Source organism: Pomacea canaliculata, linkage group LG8 (genome assembly GCF_003073045.1).
Source record: "Pomacea canaliculata isolate SZHN2017 linkage group LG8, ASM307304v1, whole genome shotgun sequence".
In the NCBI taxonomy this organism is placed as follows: domain Eukaryota; kingdom Metazoa; phylum Mollusca; class Gastropoda; order Architaenioglossa; family Ampullariidae; genus Pomacea; species Pomacea canaliculata.
In genome coordinates this window covers 20,124,976-20,142,485 of record NC_037597.1, presented here as the reverse complement: position 1 = coordinate 20,142,485, position 17,510 = coordinate 20,124,976, and the positions used below count along the sequence as shown (strand labels likewise).

General features: G+C 36.3%; 1 protein-coding gene across 1 annotated transcript in view; it reads right to left on the bottom strand.

The window, feature by feature from the left end:
* Positions 1–36: 36 nt before the first annotated feature.
* LOC112570223 (polypeptide N-acetylgalactosaminyltransferase 2-like) overlaps positions 37–17,510 on the bottom strand; it is a 36,696-nt gene continuing 19,222 nt past the window's right edge. The window contains exons 2-16 of the mRNA XM_025248566.1: positions 16,375–16,608; positions 15,729–15,877; positions 13,847–13,945; positions 12,955–13,022; positions 12,731–12,796; positions 11,946–12,067; positions 11,620–11,707; positions 11,284–11,371; positions 10,858–10,961; positions 10,296–10,422; positions 9,735–9,827; positions 9,124–9,207; positions 8,781–8,907; positions 8,111–8,230; positions 37–7,686 (exon numbers count right to left, since the gene is read on the bottom strand). Of these exons, the coding sequence (XP_025104351.1) occupies positions 7,537–7,686; positions 8,111–8,230; positions 8,781–8,907; positions 9,124–9,207; positions 9,735–9,827; positions 10,296–10,422; positions 10,858–10,961; positions 11,284–11,371; positions 11,620–11,707; positions 11,946–12,067; positions 12,731–12,796; positions 12,955–13,022; positions 13,847–13,945; positions 15,729–15,877; positions 16,375–16,608 (1,719 nt within the window). The 3' untranslated portion in view covers positions 37–7,536. The remainder of the gene's footprint in view (positions 7,687–8,110; positions 8,231–8,780; positions 8,908–9,123; positions 9,208–9,734; positions 9,828–10,295; positions 10,423–10,857; positions 10,962–11,283; positions 11,372–11,619; positions 11,708–11,945; positions 12,068–12,730; positions 12,797–12,954; positions 13,023–13,846; positions 13,946–15,728; positions 15,878–16,374; positions 16,609–17,510) is intronic.

Here is a 17,510-nt window from a genome sequence, read left to right as displayed (position 1 = left end):
TTGTACACAAACACACATGGCACATAAACACTTAAGTCAAGATTTTCAAGTCATTAATCCAGTAGCATATTACATGAAACATTTTGAGGACTATGCATGTAACTACTTCGTGTTCAATAAAGTTCAACAAATACCAGCTGCAACAATCATAATCACAAGTCAGGGAATTAGTTTTGGCTATGTACACACCCAATCACCACAAGACTCTTCCCATGCAAAGAAAGAGTGACAAAATTAATACAAAGAAAAATAACTGGTACACCTGAATCTTCCCATATAAAAAAAGGAACAGAAGCACATGCAATTTCAGTATTCACTTATCACATGTGAAACCCCTTGTGGGTGCTGTAAACCAGCAACAGAAAAAGCAGTACTTTTACAGGATGCATTTTGTGTGTGCTTCATAAAGCTGCAACAACATAGTAGAATTAAAGTGTAGGTGACCATGAAAGTGAAAGTCCAGCTCCATGGTGATTCACATTAAATTGTGAACATGAAAATACAGCATTTTTGTAACATACTTCCAAACCACAAAGATAAAATGGTAAAAATCACTTAGGCTAAATATCATAGCCACATTTCTTATTACTGTCCCTCCAAGCTGGATAAACCTCATCTAAAAGCGAAAGCACATTAAAAAGTGTTATTTACATATTTAGTTTGCTGAAACTGAGAAGCATCCTTTTTTTTTAGAAAAACTGTGATTAGAATGCATACAATATAGATCATATCAAGAGATGACAAACAGCAGTCATGTTTTTTAGCGATAAAAGCACAAAGACTTATCACAGAACATTTCAAAAAGTTCCATCTGCTAAACAATGAAAGGTTACACAGGTGACTGACCTTTAAGTATCAAATTGACTCTCATATGCAAAGTATAAGGCATAGCTGCTAAATGACAGCTCTTCTAACATATCTGTTAAGTCTTATCAGTTTTTTCCTGTTAGTTTTTGTGAACTTTGCAATAAAAAGTGAAACCATTCTTATGTGGTAAAAATAAAGAAGGCATTTTATAATATGGCGTAATAAATGTAATTCTATTGTCAATTTCAATTCTATTTGTCCTATTTACACTTTTCCCTGGGGAAGCATAGCTTCTGCAAAATTTCAGTTTTTAGATTAAGATTGCTAAGAATATATAACAATTTATACAGAAAACTTTATGACTATCCAACTGCTACTTCTCAGTGTGATAATACAGTTAAAAATAATAATGTAATCTAGCATTCTTATGACTATGTACAAAACTGGAATACATTACTATTGCACTTGGCAGATTGTCTCATCATTTCAAAAACTAATTTTCTGGAATCTTAATTTGCAAAAATATGGATGCATTTCAACTTCCCTTCCTTCTTTGATGTAGATTACAGTGGTTCTCAAAGTGTGGTCCACAGACCACTTATGTCTTAAGTCAGGTGATCTGTGGCTAACAGTCATCACATGTCAGCAAAGTGATGTTTTAATCGCCGGATAAGCTAATTAGTCCGCTAATGATTTCAAAAGTTTTAATTTTATTGATGCCTAACTGCTCATTTGCATAAAACACTCACATACCAAGTCTTTATGTCACAACGCGAGCATTGTGTCATTTAACAGCATCATCTGTTAACCTTAGAAGCACAGTACAATTCCTTATTTTTAATTTTATGTGTACTTTGCAAAGTATGTAATTTTATGTAAACTTATTACTATACCAATAGTCACAAAAGTACTTTTAGTTTTTAATTGTAATGAAAACAAATGCAGCAATTTAGATTCAAAATTTAAGGTACAGAGCGATTTTAGGCCTTGGTGGTCCACCGTACTTTTTACTTTATTAAAGTGGTCCATGGTCCGAAATACTTTGAGAACCAGTGATGTAGAACACCAGGAATCATCTCTAGCATCTTATCATCTTACAACAAACAATGAACCGCTGAATTTGTCTCACACATGACAATTATTAAGTACAGTAAGATATAGTTTTATCACCTTTAAACAGTATTATCTCTGTCATATAGATAATGCATACAGACTGATCAGATGTTGACTCGGAACAAAAAATTTAGATTTGCCTTTAACTACAGTTAAAAAAAAAAAAGCAGGCTTAACAGAAAAACAACAGAAAATTGGTCTAAAATCTGTGGTAACCTTCCCATAACACTTTTATAGAAGCTTGATTAAATTACCTTTCCAGTAAATAACACAAGGACTGCTGAATGTTTTCCCTAAGTATGTCTCTGTTTTCAAATGATATATATATAAAAACTAAGATATCCACACATGGGTATGCACAGGCACATGCATACATACCCCCCCCAAGCACAGCTTGACATCATAACCATACAGCACATCAGTCCCATTATCAAATTTGTCAATGATAGAAAATAACAGAATCATATTGACTACATGCACATTGCAATGGATTTAGATATGTCCCAAAACAGCAACGCATCCTGTCAGTCTCATATGTGAGAAAATGTCATTTCTTTATCGCCCAAATAAGGATTACTAACCTTGATGTTCAAATCTGTAATTGCCATTTTCATCAGTGTAAATTATTGACAAATTAAAATCTGATGTCAATCATACAGTGCTTATGGGAAACATAAGCTCACTCACGAAAGCAGATCTTGATTTCTCCCAAAGAAAGGGAAGACCGCATGACTGAACATACATAAGCAAGGCAACTAAAACCCAGACCAAATTTACTTTAGCAATCTTATAACAATCTCTAATATCTCTTCAACATGTGAGCTTTCACCAGACCCAAAAGCTTACAACTGATTGTGTTGGACAAATGAGGCAGGCCTCCATCAGCTCTATCAGACAATGTCTAACAGAAAAAAAACTCTGGTCTTCAAATTCAAATTATGTGCTTAGCCTTTTTTTTTAAAAAAAAGCCCTTCTGCTCTCATCTGCCAGATTCTCTGTCACACATTTGAATGATCAGTGAGACAGTTGCCAATCACTTATGAGCAAGAAATTTGGAGACTTGTTAACATAAACTGAAGAGGTTCCCTGTGTCTTGCAGGACAAAATGTGTAAAGACAAAGAAAGAAAAGATCATCCATTCAAAAACACTTGGAGTCAAAACAGCTCAGTGAGGATGATACAATAATGGAAACTGGATGTGGATACTCAGTTTATTCTACAAATCAAAACAGCACAATGAAGATGATATAATGATACACACTGGACATTAATACTCAGTCAGCTTCAGGTTAACTGCCAATGCCTGCTGGCAGCTGGCATTAATCAACATGGATGGCTGCCTATGGAAACGTTGCTATCAATAATGAAGCTTACAATCAAATAGGTGAGACATCTAGCAAATTACCCTGAAATGCTATATCAACTTGGTTTTGCCACATCTTAATGACAAAGCAAAATTCTTTAACTAACAAAAGTCACATCATGAGATACTTCCTTACTCCTTCCAACTTATTCACACTGCTTGGGTACCTCTCTAACTCTACCAACACACATGAAAATTTAGCCATAAAAATGGATGAAGTGTTTCTGTTTAAGAAAGTTTAAATGACTTAAAAAGTTTAAAATACTACAGACAGCCTCATACCAAATGCACACATTATTAGAGGAAGTATGTGCATAATATGTTATAAGCATGGGAATGACACTCAGTTGTAAGTCCAAGCACTTGGACTTTACTTGTTACAACAGTCAAGCAACAAAACAAAATGAAAAAGATACAACATGGTAATGCATAAATTATTTTCAATTGACACTGTATTTTTCCGTTAGTTCAACTTCTTCATTGTCAATGCTTGAAAGACAAATTTTGGCAATCTAATTTTCATTCTGACATTCACATTCATGTTGGTCCTTTTTCACTTCACTTCCAGTGCAGATAATCACACTGGTGACTGTGACCGATTCAAACAGTTCACAGATTTCCAGACTGCAGCACTTCAAAAGAGAATGCTTCCAGCAGAAAATATACATCTCTAAATACCCTACACTCACCACAAAACCGATGTCATGGAATATTTATGGTGTTCTGCTGATGAACTCCAACAAAACAAATATATAGTATTATTCACAGAGTACCTTGATTTTAGCAGCATCCACAAGCACTGGGCAGCATGCAATACTTTGGTGATAGCAGTGTCCACATCTTCAGCCAACAGACGGCAACATCCACATTTTATGGCACTTACTCTCAGCTTAGCAATAATCATATAACTTACACAGCATATGATACCTTGACTTAAATAAGATCCAAAGCACAAAAACTCTCCATATTCAATGCATTTTGGCTTCACGAAATATACACAATTTCAAGAAGATTTCTTACATCTTTCTTCTGATAGTCCCACTTTAATGCTGCCATGTCACTCAGTAGACTAATGATGATTGACTATCGTACAACAAGCACACGTTCTCCTATACACAAATATTTATGAATAACACCATGTCCTGGCTTGACTATATGTGAAATGTTAAAAAGAACGCATGGAGAAACTCATGGAAGACAATAGGGAATCAAAAGGATTCATGCAGTAAAAAGATGGCAGCATGAGATCCATGACACAAAAAGTATCAACATGTCTGATAAAACCAAACCAAAACATCATATAAAGTCCACAAAAGCATTACAAAGTTCTCTCTCAGTGGGCTTTGGAAATTAAAATTTGACAGCAGTGTTCTAATGATGGCTGTGCTCCTCAGCATAAATTTTGAACCCTCGCCCCCCACTCCCCCACAGAAAAAAAAACAACCCCAAAACCAAAAACAACAACAAATCAGCACAGGGTACACTGAGTTGGGAAAAAATAATACTCTTTTATAGTGCTGTATCCCAGAATCTTTCTAAATAATGAAAAATAAGGATGAAATGCAAAAACACAAAAAGGAAATCACAAATCACCAAGCAAATGCCCAACTGCACTACAGCACCAACTTTAAAAAATCTAAATTTCACTTTTCTTTCACTTGGTAGGTTTGTATTGAATCTTGACAAGGGATCAATAACGTGCTCTTTTCAAGGCTGACAAAACAGGGGCATCAGACACATTGTACTCATAAAAACATAATACCAACACAAGGGGAAATGTTTAACAATGCAATGAACATTTACCACTGAGGTTTGAAGATATGATTCAGCTCCACAACCTAGCCTTACCACAGGAATAAAAATCATTTAAGTTACAAATATTAGGCACAACAATGAAAATTCTAGCTGCCATTTATATGGCCTCTGGGATCCACATGTTCGCGCATGTGTGAGTGCACTTATCATTCTTCTTAAATCTCCCTGAACTTCTTTCGACGCCATCTAGCTACCTAAATACTTTCATGACAATTAGATGAGGCCTCTAGAGAATACCTCCCAACTCCAGGAAACATTGTAAATATATATATATTTTCTTAACCACCACATTTGTACATATTCACCTTCCTCTATGTTTACTAAAAATTATTCTCATAATACTTAATCACTTGATCATTTTATTTATTTTTTTTCCCCATTAAGGATGAGGGCTAAATGGAAAAAAGCATTTTCTTGCTTATTTTACCTCTCGTTAATAAAGAACTGTCATAGTCATTCGATGAAGCTTGACAGTTTGGTGATGTCCCCTTAGTTTGGTTATGTCTCCTGACCTCTCAGTTGCTTGGAGGTGTTAGAGACTGCACTATTCTTGTAGCCAGCTTTTTGTTTATTTGTTTTGACGGCGGTGTCCATCTCTCCCTACGTAACCTGTTCCCAATCCTTGATGGAGTCATGTACCTATTCCCGACAGCTGGGTCAGTTGGGAAGATGACTACGCCCTTAGGAATCGAACTGACATGCCTCAGAATTAGATATGGGGCTCTAACCTTGGTTATTCGCTTCCCCTAATTATTTCTTCGGTATCATCCTGAAGAATGTATGGGAAGGTATTAACATCCGTGCACACACTAAGTGTCTTTTGTGCCTTATGCAACAATAAAGAATCTTGGACTGCTTACGGGTGTTCTTAAATCTAGTGATAAGTAAAACAAACAGATTTTGTAGATTTTTAAGAGCTTCTTGATTTGTCATGAAATAATTATTCTAAATGAACACCACAGGGGATATTGAAAAAACCCCTTAACAAATTTTTAACTCAACTGAATCACTGTGGCTTGCTGCAGCTAGTAATGCACCTTGCTGCAGCAGGCATCATGTGCAAATTAAAACATTTTTTAATGAATGTTAAGTGCTACAAGGTATGTAAATAATGCATTTAAAAGAAGAACCAGTCCTCTTTAACTTCTCTTGCATAAAGGTATAGCAGTTTGCTTCTGATTACTTTGCCTGCTAAAATTCTAAATTCAGTTGATTAACCTGCCAGTCAGCAAAAGACACCTTGAAAATTTCAGGAAAATTCGTTGTTCAGAATATACAGTACATCAAATTGCTTGCTGAAATAACAAAAATCTGACAAATACTGAATAAAATTAATGAGATGATAAATGCACTAATAGTAACTATTCATATTTGACAGCAGTAACAACCATCTATAGACCATTAAAATAAAAATGTCTTCATTCAAAGTAATAGCAAGGGCATGGTAAATGTTGATAACGGTAAGCAGCAAGATAATTTCAGAAAGAATATCACTATCTTAATTCAAAACAAACAAATTTTGACAAGCTAAATATAATTAAACAATGTTTTTTTGGTAAAAGGATAAAAGATGCATTTATTTTTGTAAAAATGGATAAAACAATAGCAATTTATAAAATATTGTAAAACTTAAAAAGTGGTTTATCAGGTTATGCTTGTGTCTATTCCTTTAACCTAAAACTGGTTTTATATTTTTTTGGAAGTTACATATAGAATAAACAGATATCCATTAAAAAAATTCACAATATTGGTGTAGTAACCGTCCTCAAACTAAGCCTATTTTTGAAACAATACAAATTAACTTTTATTGTAATAAATAATATTCATGTAGTTTATTACAACTCTATAGAGTTTAAACAAATGTAGACATAATGTAAATGTTCTCATTTTTAATATTTGACTCAGTCCAGTCTATGAAGGTAGACTTTGTTTCATTTCTTCAGTCTATAAAAGATGGCACAAACAAGTATCACGATTTATTTAAATCTTAAAGTAAATGGGCATAGCAACATCTGGAGCAAACTCCAGTTTTGTATTGCAGTGTAACAGAATAATGTACAATTAGTTGCATGGAGGAAGGATGTGGCAAAATTTATTTATATTGTTTTATATTTATCTTTTATATGTATATATTAAAAAGGAAAACGACTAAAATGACTAGAAAGAAACTGTTCCTTCTTCCACCAAATGCCATTATCATGACTAGTTCAATGATGCAAGTTCTTAGCTGTGGTTATCTATAGGCAACATGTGCTGTTCCGAAACAGCATTAAAGAAAATAAAATGAACCACGAGATGTATGATGTATGATTCTGTGTCTTGTGAAATGTTTTACCATCAAGGTTTTCACAAATGCTGTAATGAGAGCTGCAGTTTTTTTTTTAAATAACAAGATTCTTTATCACAGATAAAGAATTAAGTACAGCAGACTGTGTGGCCTACCCCTTCTTTAGTGAGAATGACCATCGTTGAGTTTTGGATATAGGGTCACAGGTCCTGACAACAAGGCCAACACTCTCAACCAAAGAGCTATCAATACACAGGTTGTGCATTTTGTGTTTCAGCACTGAATCCTTGTGCTCCCAGTTCTGAAAATGAACAGGAAGGTTGCTAAAAATTTCAGTTAAGATTTAAATGTAAGATGCACAGATGAACAAAGGAGCAAATGTTTAAATAATAAACAGCAATGCTTTCAAAATCATTTTGTGAATGATGTCAACCCTAAAACGATCTGTGTGTGCATATGTCTATCTTTCCTTCTCTGCTGAACTTTTTACAGTTCACGAGCATGAAAAATCATGTCTACTTAGTGACTGAGCAAACAGCTCTCAAACTCTGAACCTTGGAATCATAAAGAGTTACTGTGTGATTTATGTGTTTAAAGCTACCTTATATGGAGCTGTGTCCTTCATTAAAATTTGTAGTATTTATACATACTTCTTGACAGTGTACACATTTTAAAGTACCACAATCTACCCTGCTAACAGGTAATAAATAAAAGTGGGTGTGAACCTGGAGGTAGTTGTCGGCACGACACTGAAACATCTTCAACACCGATCCATTCATAACACCTGTTGCTGTGATGCACAAATCCAGGTGTCGTATGTTACCATCTTTGGTCAGAGAGAATTCCTATGGCAACACACAGAAACATTTCAGTCCTATTTTAAACTATAAATGTCTGAATACATAGGAAACTATATAGCAATATTTTACATTCTTTACAGACACAATTTATTCATTCAGACCCCTGTATTTTTTTATAAGGAAGAGAAAATACATTTTACAGAATAAAAGCCTCTTGACACATAAATGAACACACAATATGTTACTAAATCACTTATGACATTTCAAAGTTATATGTATTATTGCTGAAATACTGTGCTTGACTGCAAGGGGGAGAGTGTGTGTATGCATATGTGAGTGTATATGTGTACATATGTGTATGCATATGTGAGTGAGTGAGGGATCAAGATTGTGGAATCAACTACTTGTAAGCAAACATCATGATGATGATGGTGATGATGATATCATTAGTGCTGCCTCCACTACCACCTCCTCCAACAGCATCATCAACATCAACATCAACATTACTTTCTTTTTAAAAGCATATGAAATAATTTATTACTTGTGAATGAAGAGGAACTGTTACTACATTCAACTACTACAACAATTACTATACCTGGTTGCCACCAGCATTGTGACAGACATACAGACCAAGTATGCCATCTGCAAAGTGACCAAGTGTGTCAATGCATTTTCCGTCCTGTTGTATGCTGCCAAATTCAACATCCTGGGCACCAGGAACTCTTGAAAAGGAAAACAAACGGTTCGTATGAACTTCCTTCATAATCATGTGGGCAAGAGAGGTTATAAAATCTGTCTCACCACTAAACTAAAAATGATTCTCCTTAATGATGCATGGAAGCTGAGATCTGTTGGGACAGAAAAATAAAATAAGGAGCTTCTTCTCAAAGAAAAAGAACAATAACAAAGCTACCACCAATGAAACAACAATGACTCACTTGAGCTCAGGGTAAACATTTTCTAGAAACCACTTAAAAGGTTTGCACTGGAGTCGTTCTCGAAGTGCTACTCTCTGTGAAATGCTGCAAGCAGAAGAAAAAGGATACAGTTATAAAGCCAGCTTTACAAACCTTATTACAGCCAAAAAGTAACTATATTTGCACACGATGTTTCCCACTTTGTCTTTAAGGCAAAAATAAAAATACTTAGCTATCTCTATCCACACAAAAGAATATTTTTAAGTAATGTGTCTTAAGGCAGAATATTTCTGAACACAATAATCTATTTTGCTGTTCAGTAAGTTCTGTAGTTTATAGATTGCTTGATCAATTTATGCAAATAAGCAGCTCATGTAGATAAGTGTCCATATATTAGAGGAGAAATGATCTAGTCAAGAGGAGCGAAAGACATGGCACACACAGTGCATATCTTTTGTTGAGATGATTATTCTTGTCATATATTCTATTTTTTCATTACCTCTAGTACCAAAGCTAATCCAAAACACTAGACCATGAGGACTGTACAATGTTGTTATCTCCTCAGAACACAATGCAAATGTCAATACAATGACCTGTGTCTACACACATACAGGAATCAATAAGTGTCTTACTCTCCAAATGGCACATTACGGGCGGATGGAACTGCTGCAAAGTAAAACTCCTTGTAGTTGTCCATCCAGACTTCTGCTGCTCTTCGTGTATTCCTGATGAAAAAGAAATTTCAAAAGAAGAGAAAATGATGTTTCTTTCTCGAATGGTCCAGAACTGTGACCTCACAAGCCCCTAATACAGCCTATCAAATCACACAAAGCATGATTTGCATTACTTAATTATGCTATCAGACTGCATAAATGACCATGGTCTGGAAAAAGTCATAGTACATGATTAAGATAAGCCTTTTTCAGCATGGTTTTAAAAATTGAATTCTGAAAACAAATTTGCATGGAAATATGTTGCCTTTGGCTAAATTGTAAAACCCAGAATGCTTATAGCAATTGTTATGTTATAGCATTAAGTTCTTCTTATCAAAAGATCAAGATCCACAAGACATGCATATGGATCAAATATGATATCCATTGATGAGAACTGACTAATTTACTACAATAAACAAATTTAAAAAGCAGAAGACTTTATTAACCAAGTGAAATTTATGAGGAATCAAAGGTGGTCACCTGGCAAATACATTTCCACTGCCTCCAGGAAATGTGTAAGGATGCTGCTTGCGGAAAACATGGCCGACTCGACTGCAAGGGATTATTTCCAGTGCTCCATGACACTGCCACACTCGAAAAGAGATTTCTGAAAAGCAAAAAACAAAAAAAACCCAGTCCATTTAGTTTAATGTTCTCTGCCTCAGTACAGATAAGATTACCATACTAAGATGACAACAATCGGATCAAACAGATGACTAGTATGATAATAATCTGATCAAGTAGACAGTCAAGTTTCTAGATTAATTTGTTCAACTCTGGAGCAAAAGGTTGTCAGTTTGCGGCTCATCTGGGACTCTGATTGGAAAACTTCCTCTGACCACCTAGTAAATTCAAAAAAGGATTTACTTTTACCTTTGATCACTTGTGACCTGGTCTATAAGGAAAGGTAAAAGGCAGTAGCAGGTTGGGCTCCACCTACTGCTTTAGACAAGGTGAAACATTTACAGTTCATTGCTCCTAGACCTTCAGGCTGCAATGCTCTTCAGCCATTCCTCTAGCATCTGAAAACTCACAGCCTTACCCAAATTTTCTCCACCCCACACATCCATGTCCATGTCGTACTGGCCAAGCTCTTCAAACCAGCTCTTCTCAATGACAAATAATCCTCCAGCGATCATTGGTGTTCTGAAATAAGACAGCTTTACATGACGACATCAGTAACTCATTCATTCACTTAAAAAAATAAACCTTACAAAATCTGTATTATCCAACAAACATGTCTCACCACCAAGACATTGTTTCCACATAACTATTCACATACTGCACACCAGTCAAAAGGATTCGGTCCATAAGACTGATTTAAAATAATGAGTAAAAAAGACTAGCACAAAGCTGTTGTGACAACTGAAAAAATTTGCTAGTGAGAAAAAATCAGTATCCTGTCATAAATGCTATATTCTGGAATCACTGGGGAATCATTACCACTGCTGTTTCATGACAAACTGACCTGATGGGAGAAATAGGATCTGACAGTCTTCTGTTGCGCTCTTCTGATGTCATGTAGTCCCACTTAAAAACCAGGTTCCAGTCAAAACCTGGTCAATATAGAAAATTATTTCATCATCAAGGTAGACTAGTTCTGCAAGTACTACGTACAGTGTTTAACAAGTTATCAGAAAGGCTGTAGCAGATTAAGTCTTCAAACCTTTCAGGAGCATTACATTCCCTTTTTCTGTCATTTAACACTGGTCTTATTTTCTGCCAAATCAAAATCTTTCACAGAAAGAAAGGAAAATAGGTTTTCATTAAAATGCCCAACAGTAGGAAAGGACATAAGCTGTACCTCCTCTAAGATCTGCTGATGCTCCAATGTAGTCAAAGTTGTCCATGCTGATGACGTCAATAATAGGACTGACAACATTCTTTCTATCCTGAAGACAAACAAAAATTAAGTTTGATACGTATTTATCTTTACAGCCAAAATTATGCATAAATCACATGGGTTCTATTTCTTTTCCTGTGGACCAGAGCCTTTAATTCTAACTTACCAACCTATCTGTTCCAAGAGCATTACATGTAAATGTAGCCCTATTCAATAACAGGCTGTTTAGATGTACGTATATGTAATGATAGCGTGTGCGCATGTGTACGTGCATAATTGTCACCGACCGTTTTCACTCTGTCAAGCAATGGCTCCAACCATTCTTCGTTACATTCACAATGGGAGTCCAAAAATGTCAAGACAGGAGCTTTGGCTGCATTTGCTCCTTTTACTCGAGATCGAATGAGACCTGTTAACAGGCAAGTGTGCACAGCATGTGATTGTGCACAGAGACACACATATTCACCCTACCCCCTACACACACAAACCAATAATGGCATAACAACATTTTCATGCTTCTACATATAATGTTTTGCATTTAAAGCGTCATGAAGGTTAATAATAATAATGGAGGTTTATAAAGCACATTTCTCCACTGTACAATAGACTCAATGAGCTTTACAAATATTGTCTGAAGTAAGAGAAGAGACTGACGTACTTTTGAGATATGTCCGTGCATATTTTGAATTGGTATTTATAAACTTCAACAGTCAAACACAACTTGTTGATAAATTATAAATGTTTTCTCTATTGTTGGATGTGTTTTATATGTTTTATACATTTAAGATTGTTTGATTACTGTTTTTATGCTATCAGGAGTGATAGTAATAAGAAGAAGTTAGAATTTATATAGAACAATATCTCAGCAAAAGGCAAGCTCATTGAGCTGAACAAGATCCACGATGGAGTTACAAAGATGTAGAATGAAGAACAATGAGAAGAATCGCTACATTCCAGCAGAAAGGGGGATCACTGTAGATTTAATGGTGATGACTGAAAACAACGATTAGTGACATCAGTAGAATGTAATCCATAAAACAACATCCAAGTCTGAAAGTTGGATGAAACTTACCCTCTCTCTTTTCATTTCTGATAACTTTCACTTTCTGAATAACTTCAAGCTCAAAACCATCAGATGCTGTAAGAAAAGAATAAAAATGTAGGAGTACAGCTAGCTTGGAAAGGCAAGAAACTACTTATCTACCTTTTCTTACAGTCCTTCTTTATATATATATATCTCTCTCACACACACACACAAGCATACGGACAGATGGATAGGCAGATGCTAATACTCACGATCATCACTGAAATCATCCACCAAGATAATTTCCTTTATAAGGTGGGCAGGGCTCATTCGAAAGACACTGGAAATGATAATATTTACATTCGTATAGCACTCTGTCTTAATACTGGTTATTCACTGAGCACTGACCCACATTAAAACATGACAAACAACATCAACAGTAAAAGTTTCATTTCAAATTACAACACCACTTGAACCAATAAAAACTTCAAATGCTATATAAATAAACATTATTACAGTTGGTGTTATTATTAAAATCAGACACAGAAGGACGTATATGATCAGAAAAGACCTCAAAAAAAGACAACAAGATGTTCAAATTTGTTATTCTAAAAAGAAAAAAAACATCTGTACTTTTTTTTGCATTAACATAATTAAGTCTCCGGTGTGGCACAGAGATGAGACCTACTTAAAAGTACCAAGTCAACAGACAGGGCCTCAGTGGTTTAGGTAGATGAGGGATATTAACTTACTGTAAATTTTGTGATCTATAAGTGCACCTGTATATAAGCCACACCCACTAAATTTGTGTAAATCTCTACTTTATTCACAAATAAGCTGCACTGGTTTATAAACTGCAAATATATGCAACTTGGAAGCTGCATCGTAGACATTTCATCTCATTGTTGGCATGATGAGGGTGTGTCTTCAGCAACTGATGTGAATGCTTTCAATTGTATGCGGCTGCTTTTAAAATGTGAACAGTTAACATTGTAACAATGTGAACAGTTAACAATTTAGCATAGAGCTCAATAGAAAAATTAATCGGAATCAGTAAAATCCGCAAATAAGCCACATCTTTGTTTAAGCTGAAGGGTTTAAAACTGGGGAAAAAAGTCGTGGCTTATAGTCCAAAATTTGTGGCACAGGGGAACATATAACCACCTGATGACTGTTCTGACTAATGTTGACCTGGCTTCATTATGAAAGGTGATAATTACTGACGTTGATGGAAGATCTTCAGGCCAGAACTTTGATCTGCATCTGCAAAGGGATCATTTACCATGCAAACTTAGTTTCAATGATAATTATTGTAATTAAATCCAGAAGCTTTTTTATGCTTGAGTATATCTGCATGCACATATAAATATGTTGTATGCACGCAGACTCAGCGGCCAATGGGTGTGGACTGAGTAGTTTTAAGCAAATTTATGCAGCAGTATATGCCAATTCTTTGATATATGTCTGCAATTTCTGCATGAAAAAACCTCTTTTTTTCCTCTTATTTTTCTCTTTCATCACTATCATGTCTACTTCTTTTCATCCATTAACTAGTACTGGAGCTACCAGTCAACTGTGTCCGATGGCGGGGTGTGGTTGTGGCCCTAAGCTCCACTGGGGGCAAATAGGAACAAGAAGAAGGAGCTACCAGTCATAGGGAAGACAAGCTGGGATAAAGCCAAAGTGAACGTATGACAGAAGGGCTGATCTTGCACCCATATGAGAAGATTCCCCATTGGACAACCAGTCCACTCCTTCATGTTAGTCATCGATTGCCTTCAATGTACCCTTGGAGAACTGTCTTTGGTAAGGTGTCATGTTGGATGACATGAAAAAAACCACACCAGCTTCTACCGCTTGACGGTAGTGAGCAGAGGCTCCTTGGAACCCATCAAGTAGATGACCAGACTGCGATGAAGTTATTACTTTCTGCTCCCCATAGGAGAGTTTCCTAAAGCACGAATGCCTGGCGCCATTGCTCCATTCTGTGAGGAAGGTCCATGTCTTGCAGCCATACAGCATGACTGGCACAACGGAGAGACTTGTTAAGTCTGAGCTGGTGAAGAAGCTGACACTTCTGCTGTCCCAAATTTTGCTGAACCTGACCATTCACGCTGTTGCTGCCATGATCCTGAGACAAACAGCAACAGCCACCCCCCTTGGAAATGGTCGCATCCAGTTACTTGAAGGACTGCACTTCCTTCAGTGTACCCCCATTGCTGGATCCAATGGTGTTTATCATTACCTTACTCTTTCCATGCTGATTCATGTGTGTGTCCTATTTGTGAGTCTATTACACTGCACTGCAGCTGTAACTTTCAAAATGTTACCAGGTGAATGTTCCATAAAGGTACATTTTAGTTTGAATAAAAAGTTTGGAATGCTCGAGTAACACAGACCTGGAGACTGAATCTCATGAATTAATCAGTTGTGACAGCCATTTATGCCTCTGCCCCATGAGTACCATCATTTAGAAGGAACTGTCATAATAATCAATCTTTTACAATCCTTTTAATCTAATATTCTAATCCATTTTTGCACACAGGCCGGTTCGATACCCGTGGGATGCAGCATACTTCCCCAGTTGAGCCAGCTGTGGAGTGGATACTTGACTCTGCAGTGGGTTGAGGAAGGTAAGAGTGTTGGTGAGGTGGTACGGAGATGGGCCACTGTCCTTGCAAAAACTTTCCCCAAGACAACTGAAGGCTCTAACACCTATCATGGGACTTCTACTGTCTCTACCTTACACACATGGCATGACAACAGGAGTAAATAGGTCAATATCCAGAGACGAATCTAACAGCATTATTTAGTCAGGTGGCCTGCGAAATTGCATACAGATGAAATAAAACCAACAGCAGCATACATTAACAACCCAGCAGAGTAGAAAATGAAACTGATCTACCTGGATAACAAAACATCTGGAGGGACAAATGAGACCAACATCTGTCTCGTGCACACATTTCTCACTTTCAGGAATGGAAAATGCAAGTGAAACATTATACAGCCTAAACGAGGATCAAAAAGTGTTATTAAGTAAACTCACTTCATATGTCTGGTGTCGGGTACCTTGCGGTTGGTGGGGACATTGTCACTAGCTTGCTGGTTGAACTTGTTGCGAGCATAAGGATCGTCACCTGGGCGTACCCTTTTCTTATTGATGTAAGTTTTATCGTCAAACTTGTCCCAGGTAACCTGATATGAAAGATTGTCTGCCATAGAAATGACTCTCCAATATGAGGACATTATGCTTTATTTTTTAGATAAACTTGATTTATTATTATGATGTCAATGGCACTGTCAAATCAGAAAAAAAAAAACAGAAGCAAAAAATAGCAAATATCATGAACCACTTTTGTACAAAACACCCACGTCTTCTCCCCATCAGCTGGTAGCCAAAAGTACTGTATGAACATTTACTTATCTAAGACATTATGGGCTATTAATAAATAACTGTCAAAAATTATTTTCTAACAAAACCTACATCATATCCAGATCCAAATAACAGAGATATGAATGATTCATAGCTTTGCATGTAGACTTTTGTGAAACATGGCCTGAAGTGACACATGTATCATACATGCATTCATGCACACGCATATAAAGTGAAGCCAAAATAATGAAAGAAGGCTATATATATGTATAAGAAAAGTGCTTATTCTTGCAACTGATAAACAAAAACTTGAAATGACCTTTTTGTTGTCTGTTTGATCCTCTCCCTCCTTACTGTCAGGGTTGGGTAACTTGGGTTCTATGATGACAGGTTTGGTTGGTTTGACCAGAAGTGGTGGCTCAAGGATCTCTTTTTTCTGTGGAATGGGCATCTCATTTTTCTGAATCCACCGACCGCCGACAATGTCACCATGAACCACCTGTATCCCATCTGGCCCTGTGTCAACCACAGCGCTGTTCAGCCTCTTCTCATTCTGCACATGCAGAATAGGTACTCTTTTACTTTCTGCTATGAATGGCTATCATTTTGAGGAAAGAGAGAGTGAAAGACGAAGGAGGGGAACAAAAGAGAGTTTGAGTAAAAATATATTCTCAGGTCCTTTAAATATCAGAGAGACCTTTAAGATACAACTTTTAAATAAAAATAATCACAAGCTATTAAAATAGCTGCAGTCAACAAAAAAAAACCATGTTATGCTCAAGAAAGTGAATGACAAACCAGCTTAAAATATCTATTTTGGTGTCAATGTAGTGGAAAAGGGTTTCAAGACTCCAGCAAGTTGTAAAAAGACACTACAAGAATGTCTTTTTCCTTGGGGTGGTGTACAGGGCCCATAAAATAAGTATCTATTTCTCAGAAATGTCGAGGTCCTATAGGTACCTCTCACTACTGATGTTGCCATTAGATCTGCGTTGATAATCTTTTGATATACAGCTTCAATTGTTTACAGATTGTTTATAAAAACACTCAGACAGACACGATGTAGTTTAATAGCATCTTCTGAAGTCCCATGAAGCAACTGTAGCACGTGCCACTTTATGTTTGAGCAATCATAAAATTATTACTTGGTGCATTTGTATAGCATGCAATGACTCACCAACATATTAGCCGAAACATTAACGATTTATCACTCACATCTTCATGGACTCACCAACATTAACATTCACCTTTGTGAGATACACTACCATGTGACTAACTTTATTTTAGACACTTTTATACCTCATGACCCTATAACGTGAGCAAGATTATTTTATGCACAATGCCCTATAACTGTCAGAACAAGGTATTATGAACATGCCACCATGCCTTACGTCCCATCCCATGCTTATCTGATTTGCCTGGGACTGAGAACAAGGCATACAGACGTGCATTGTC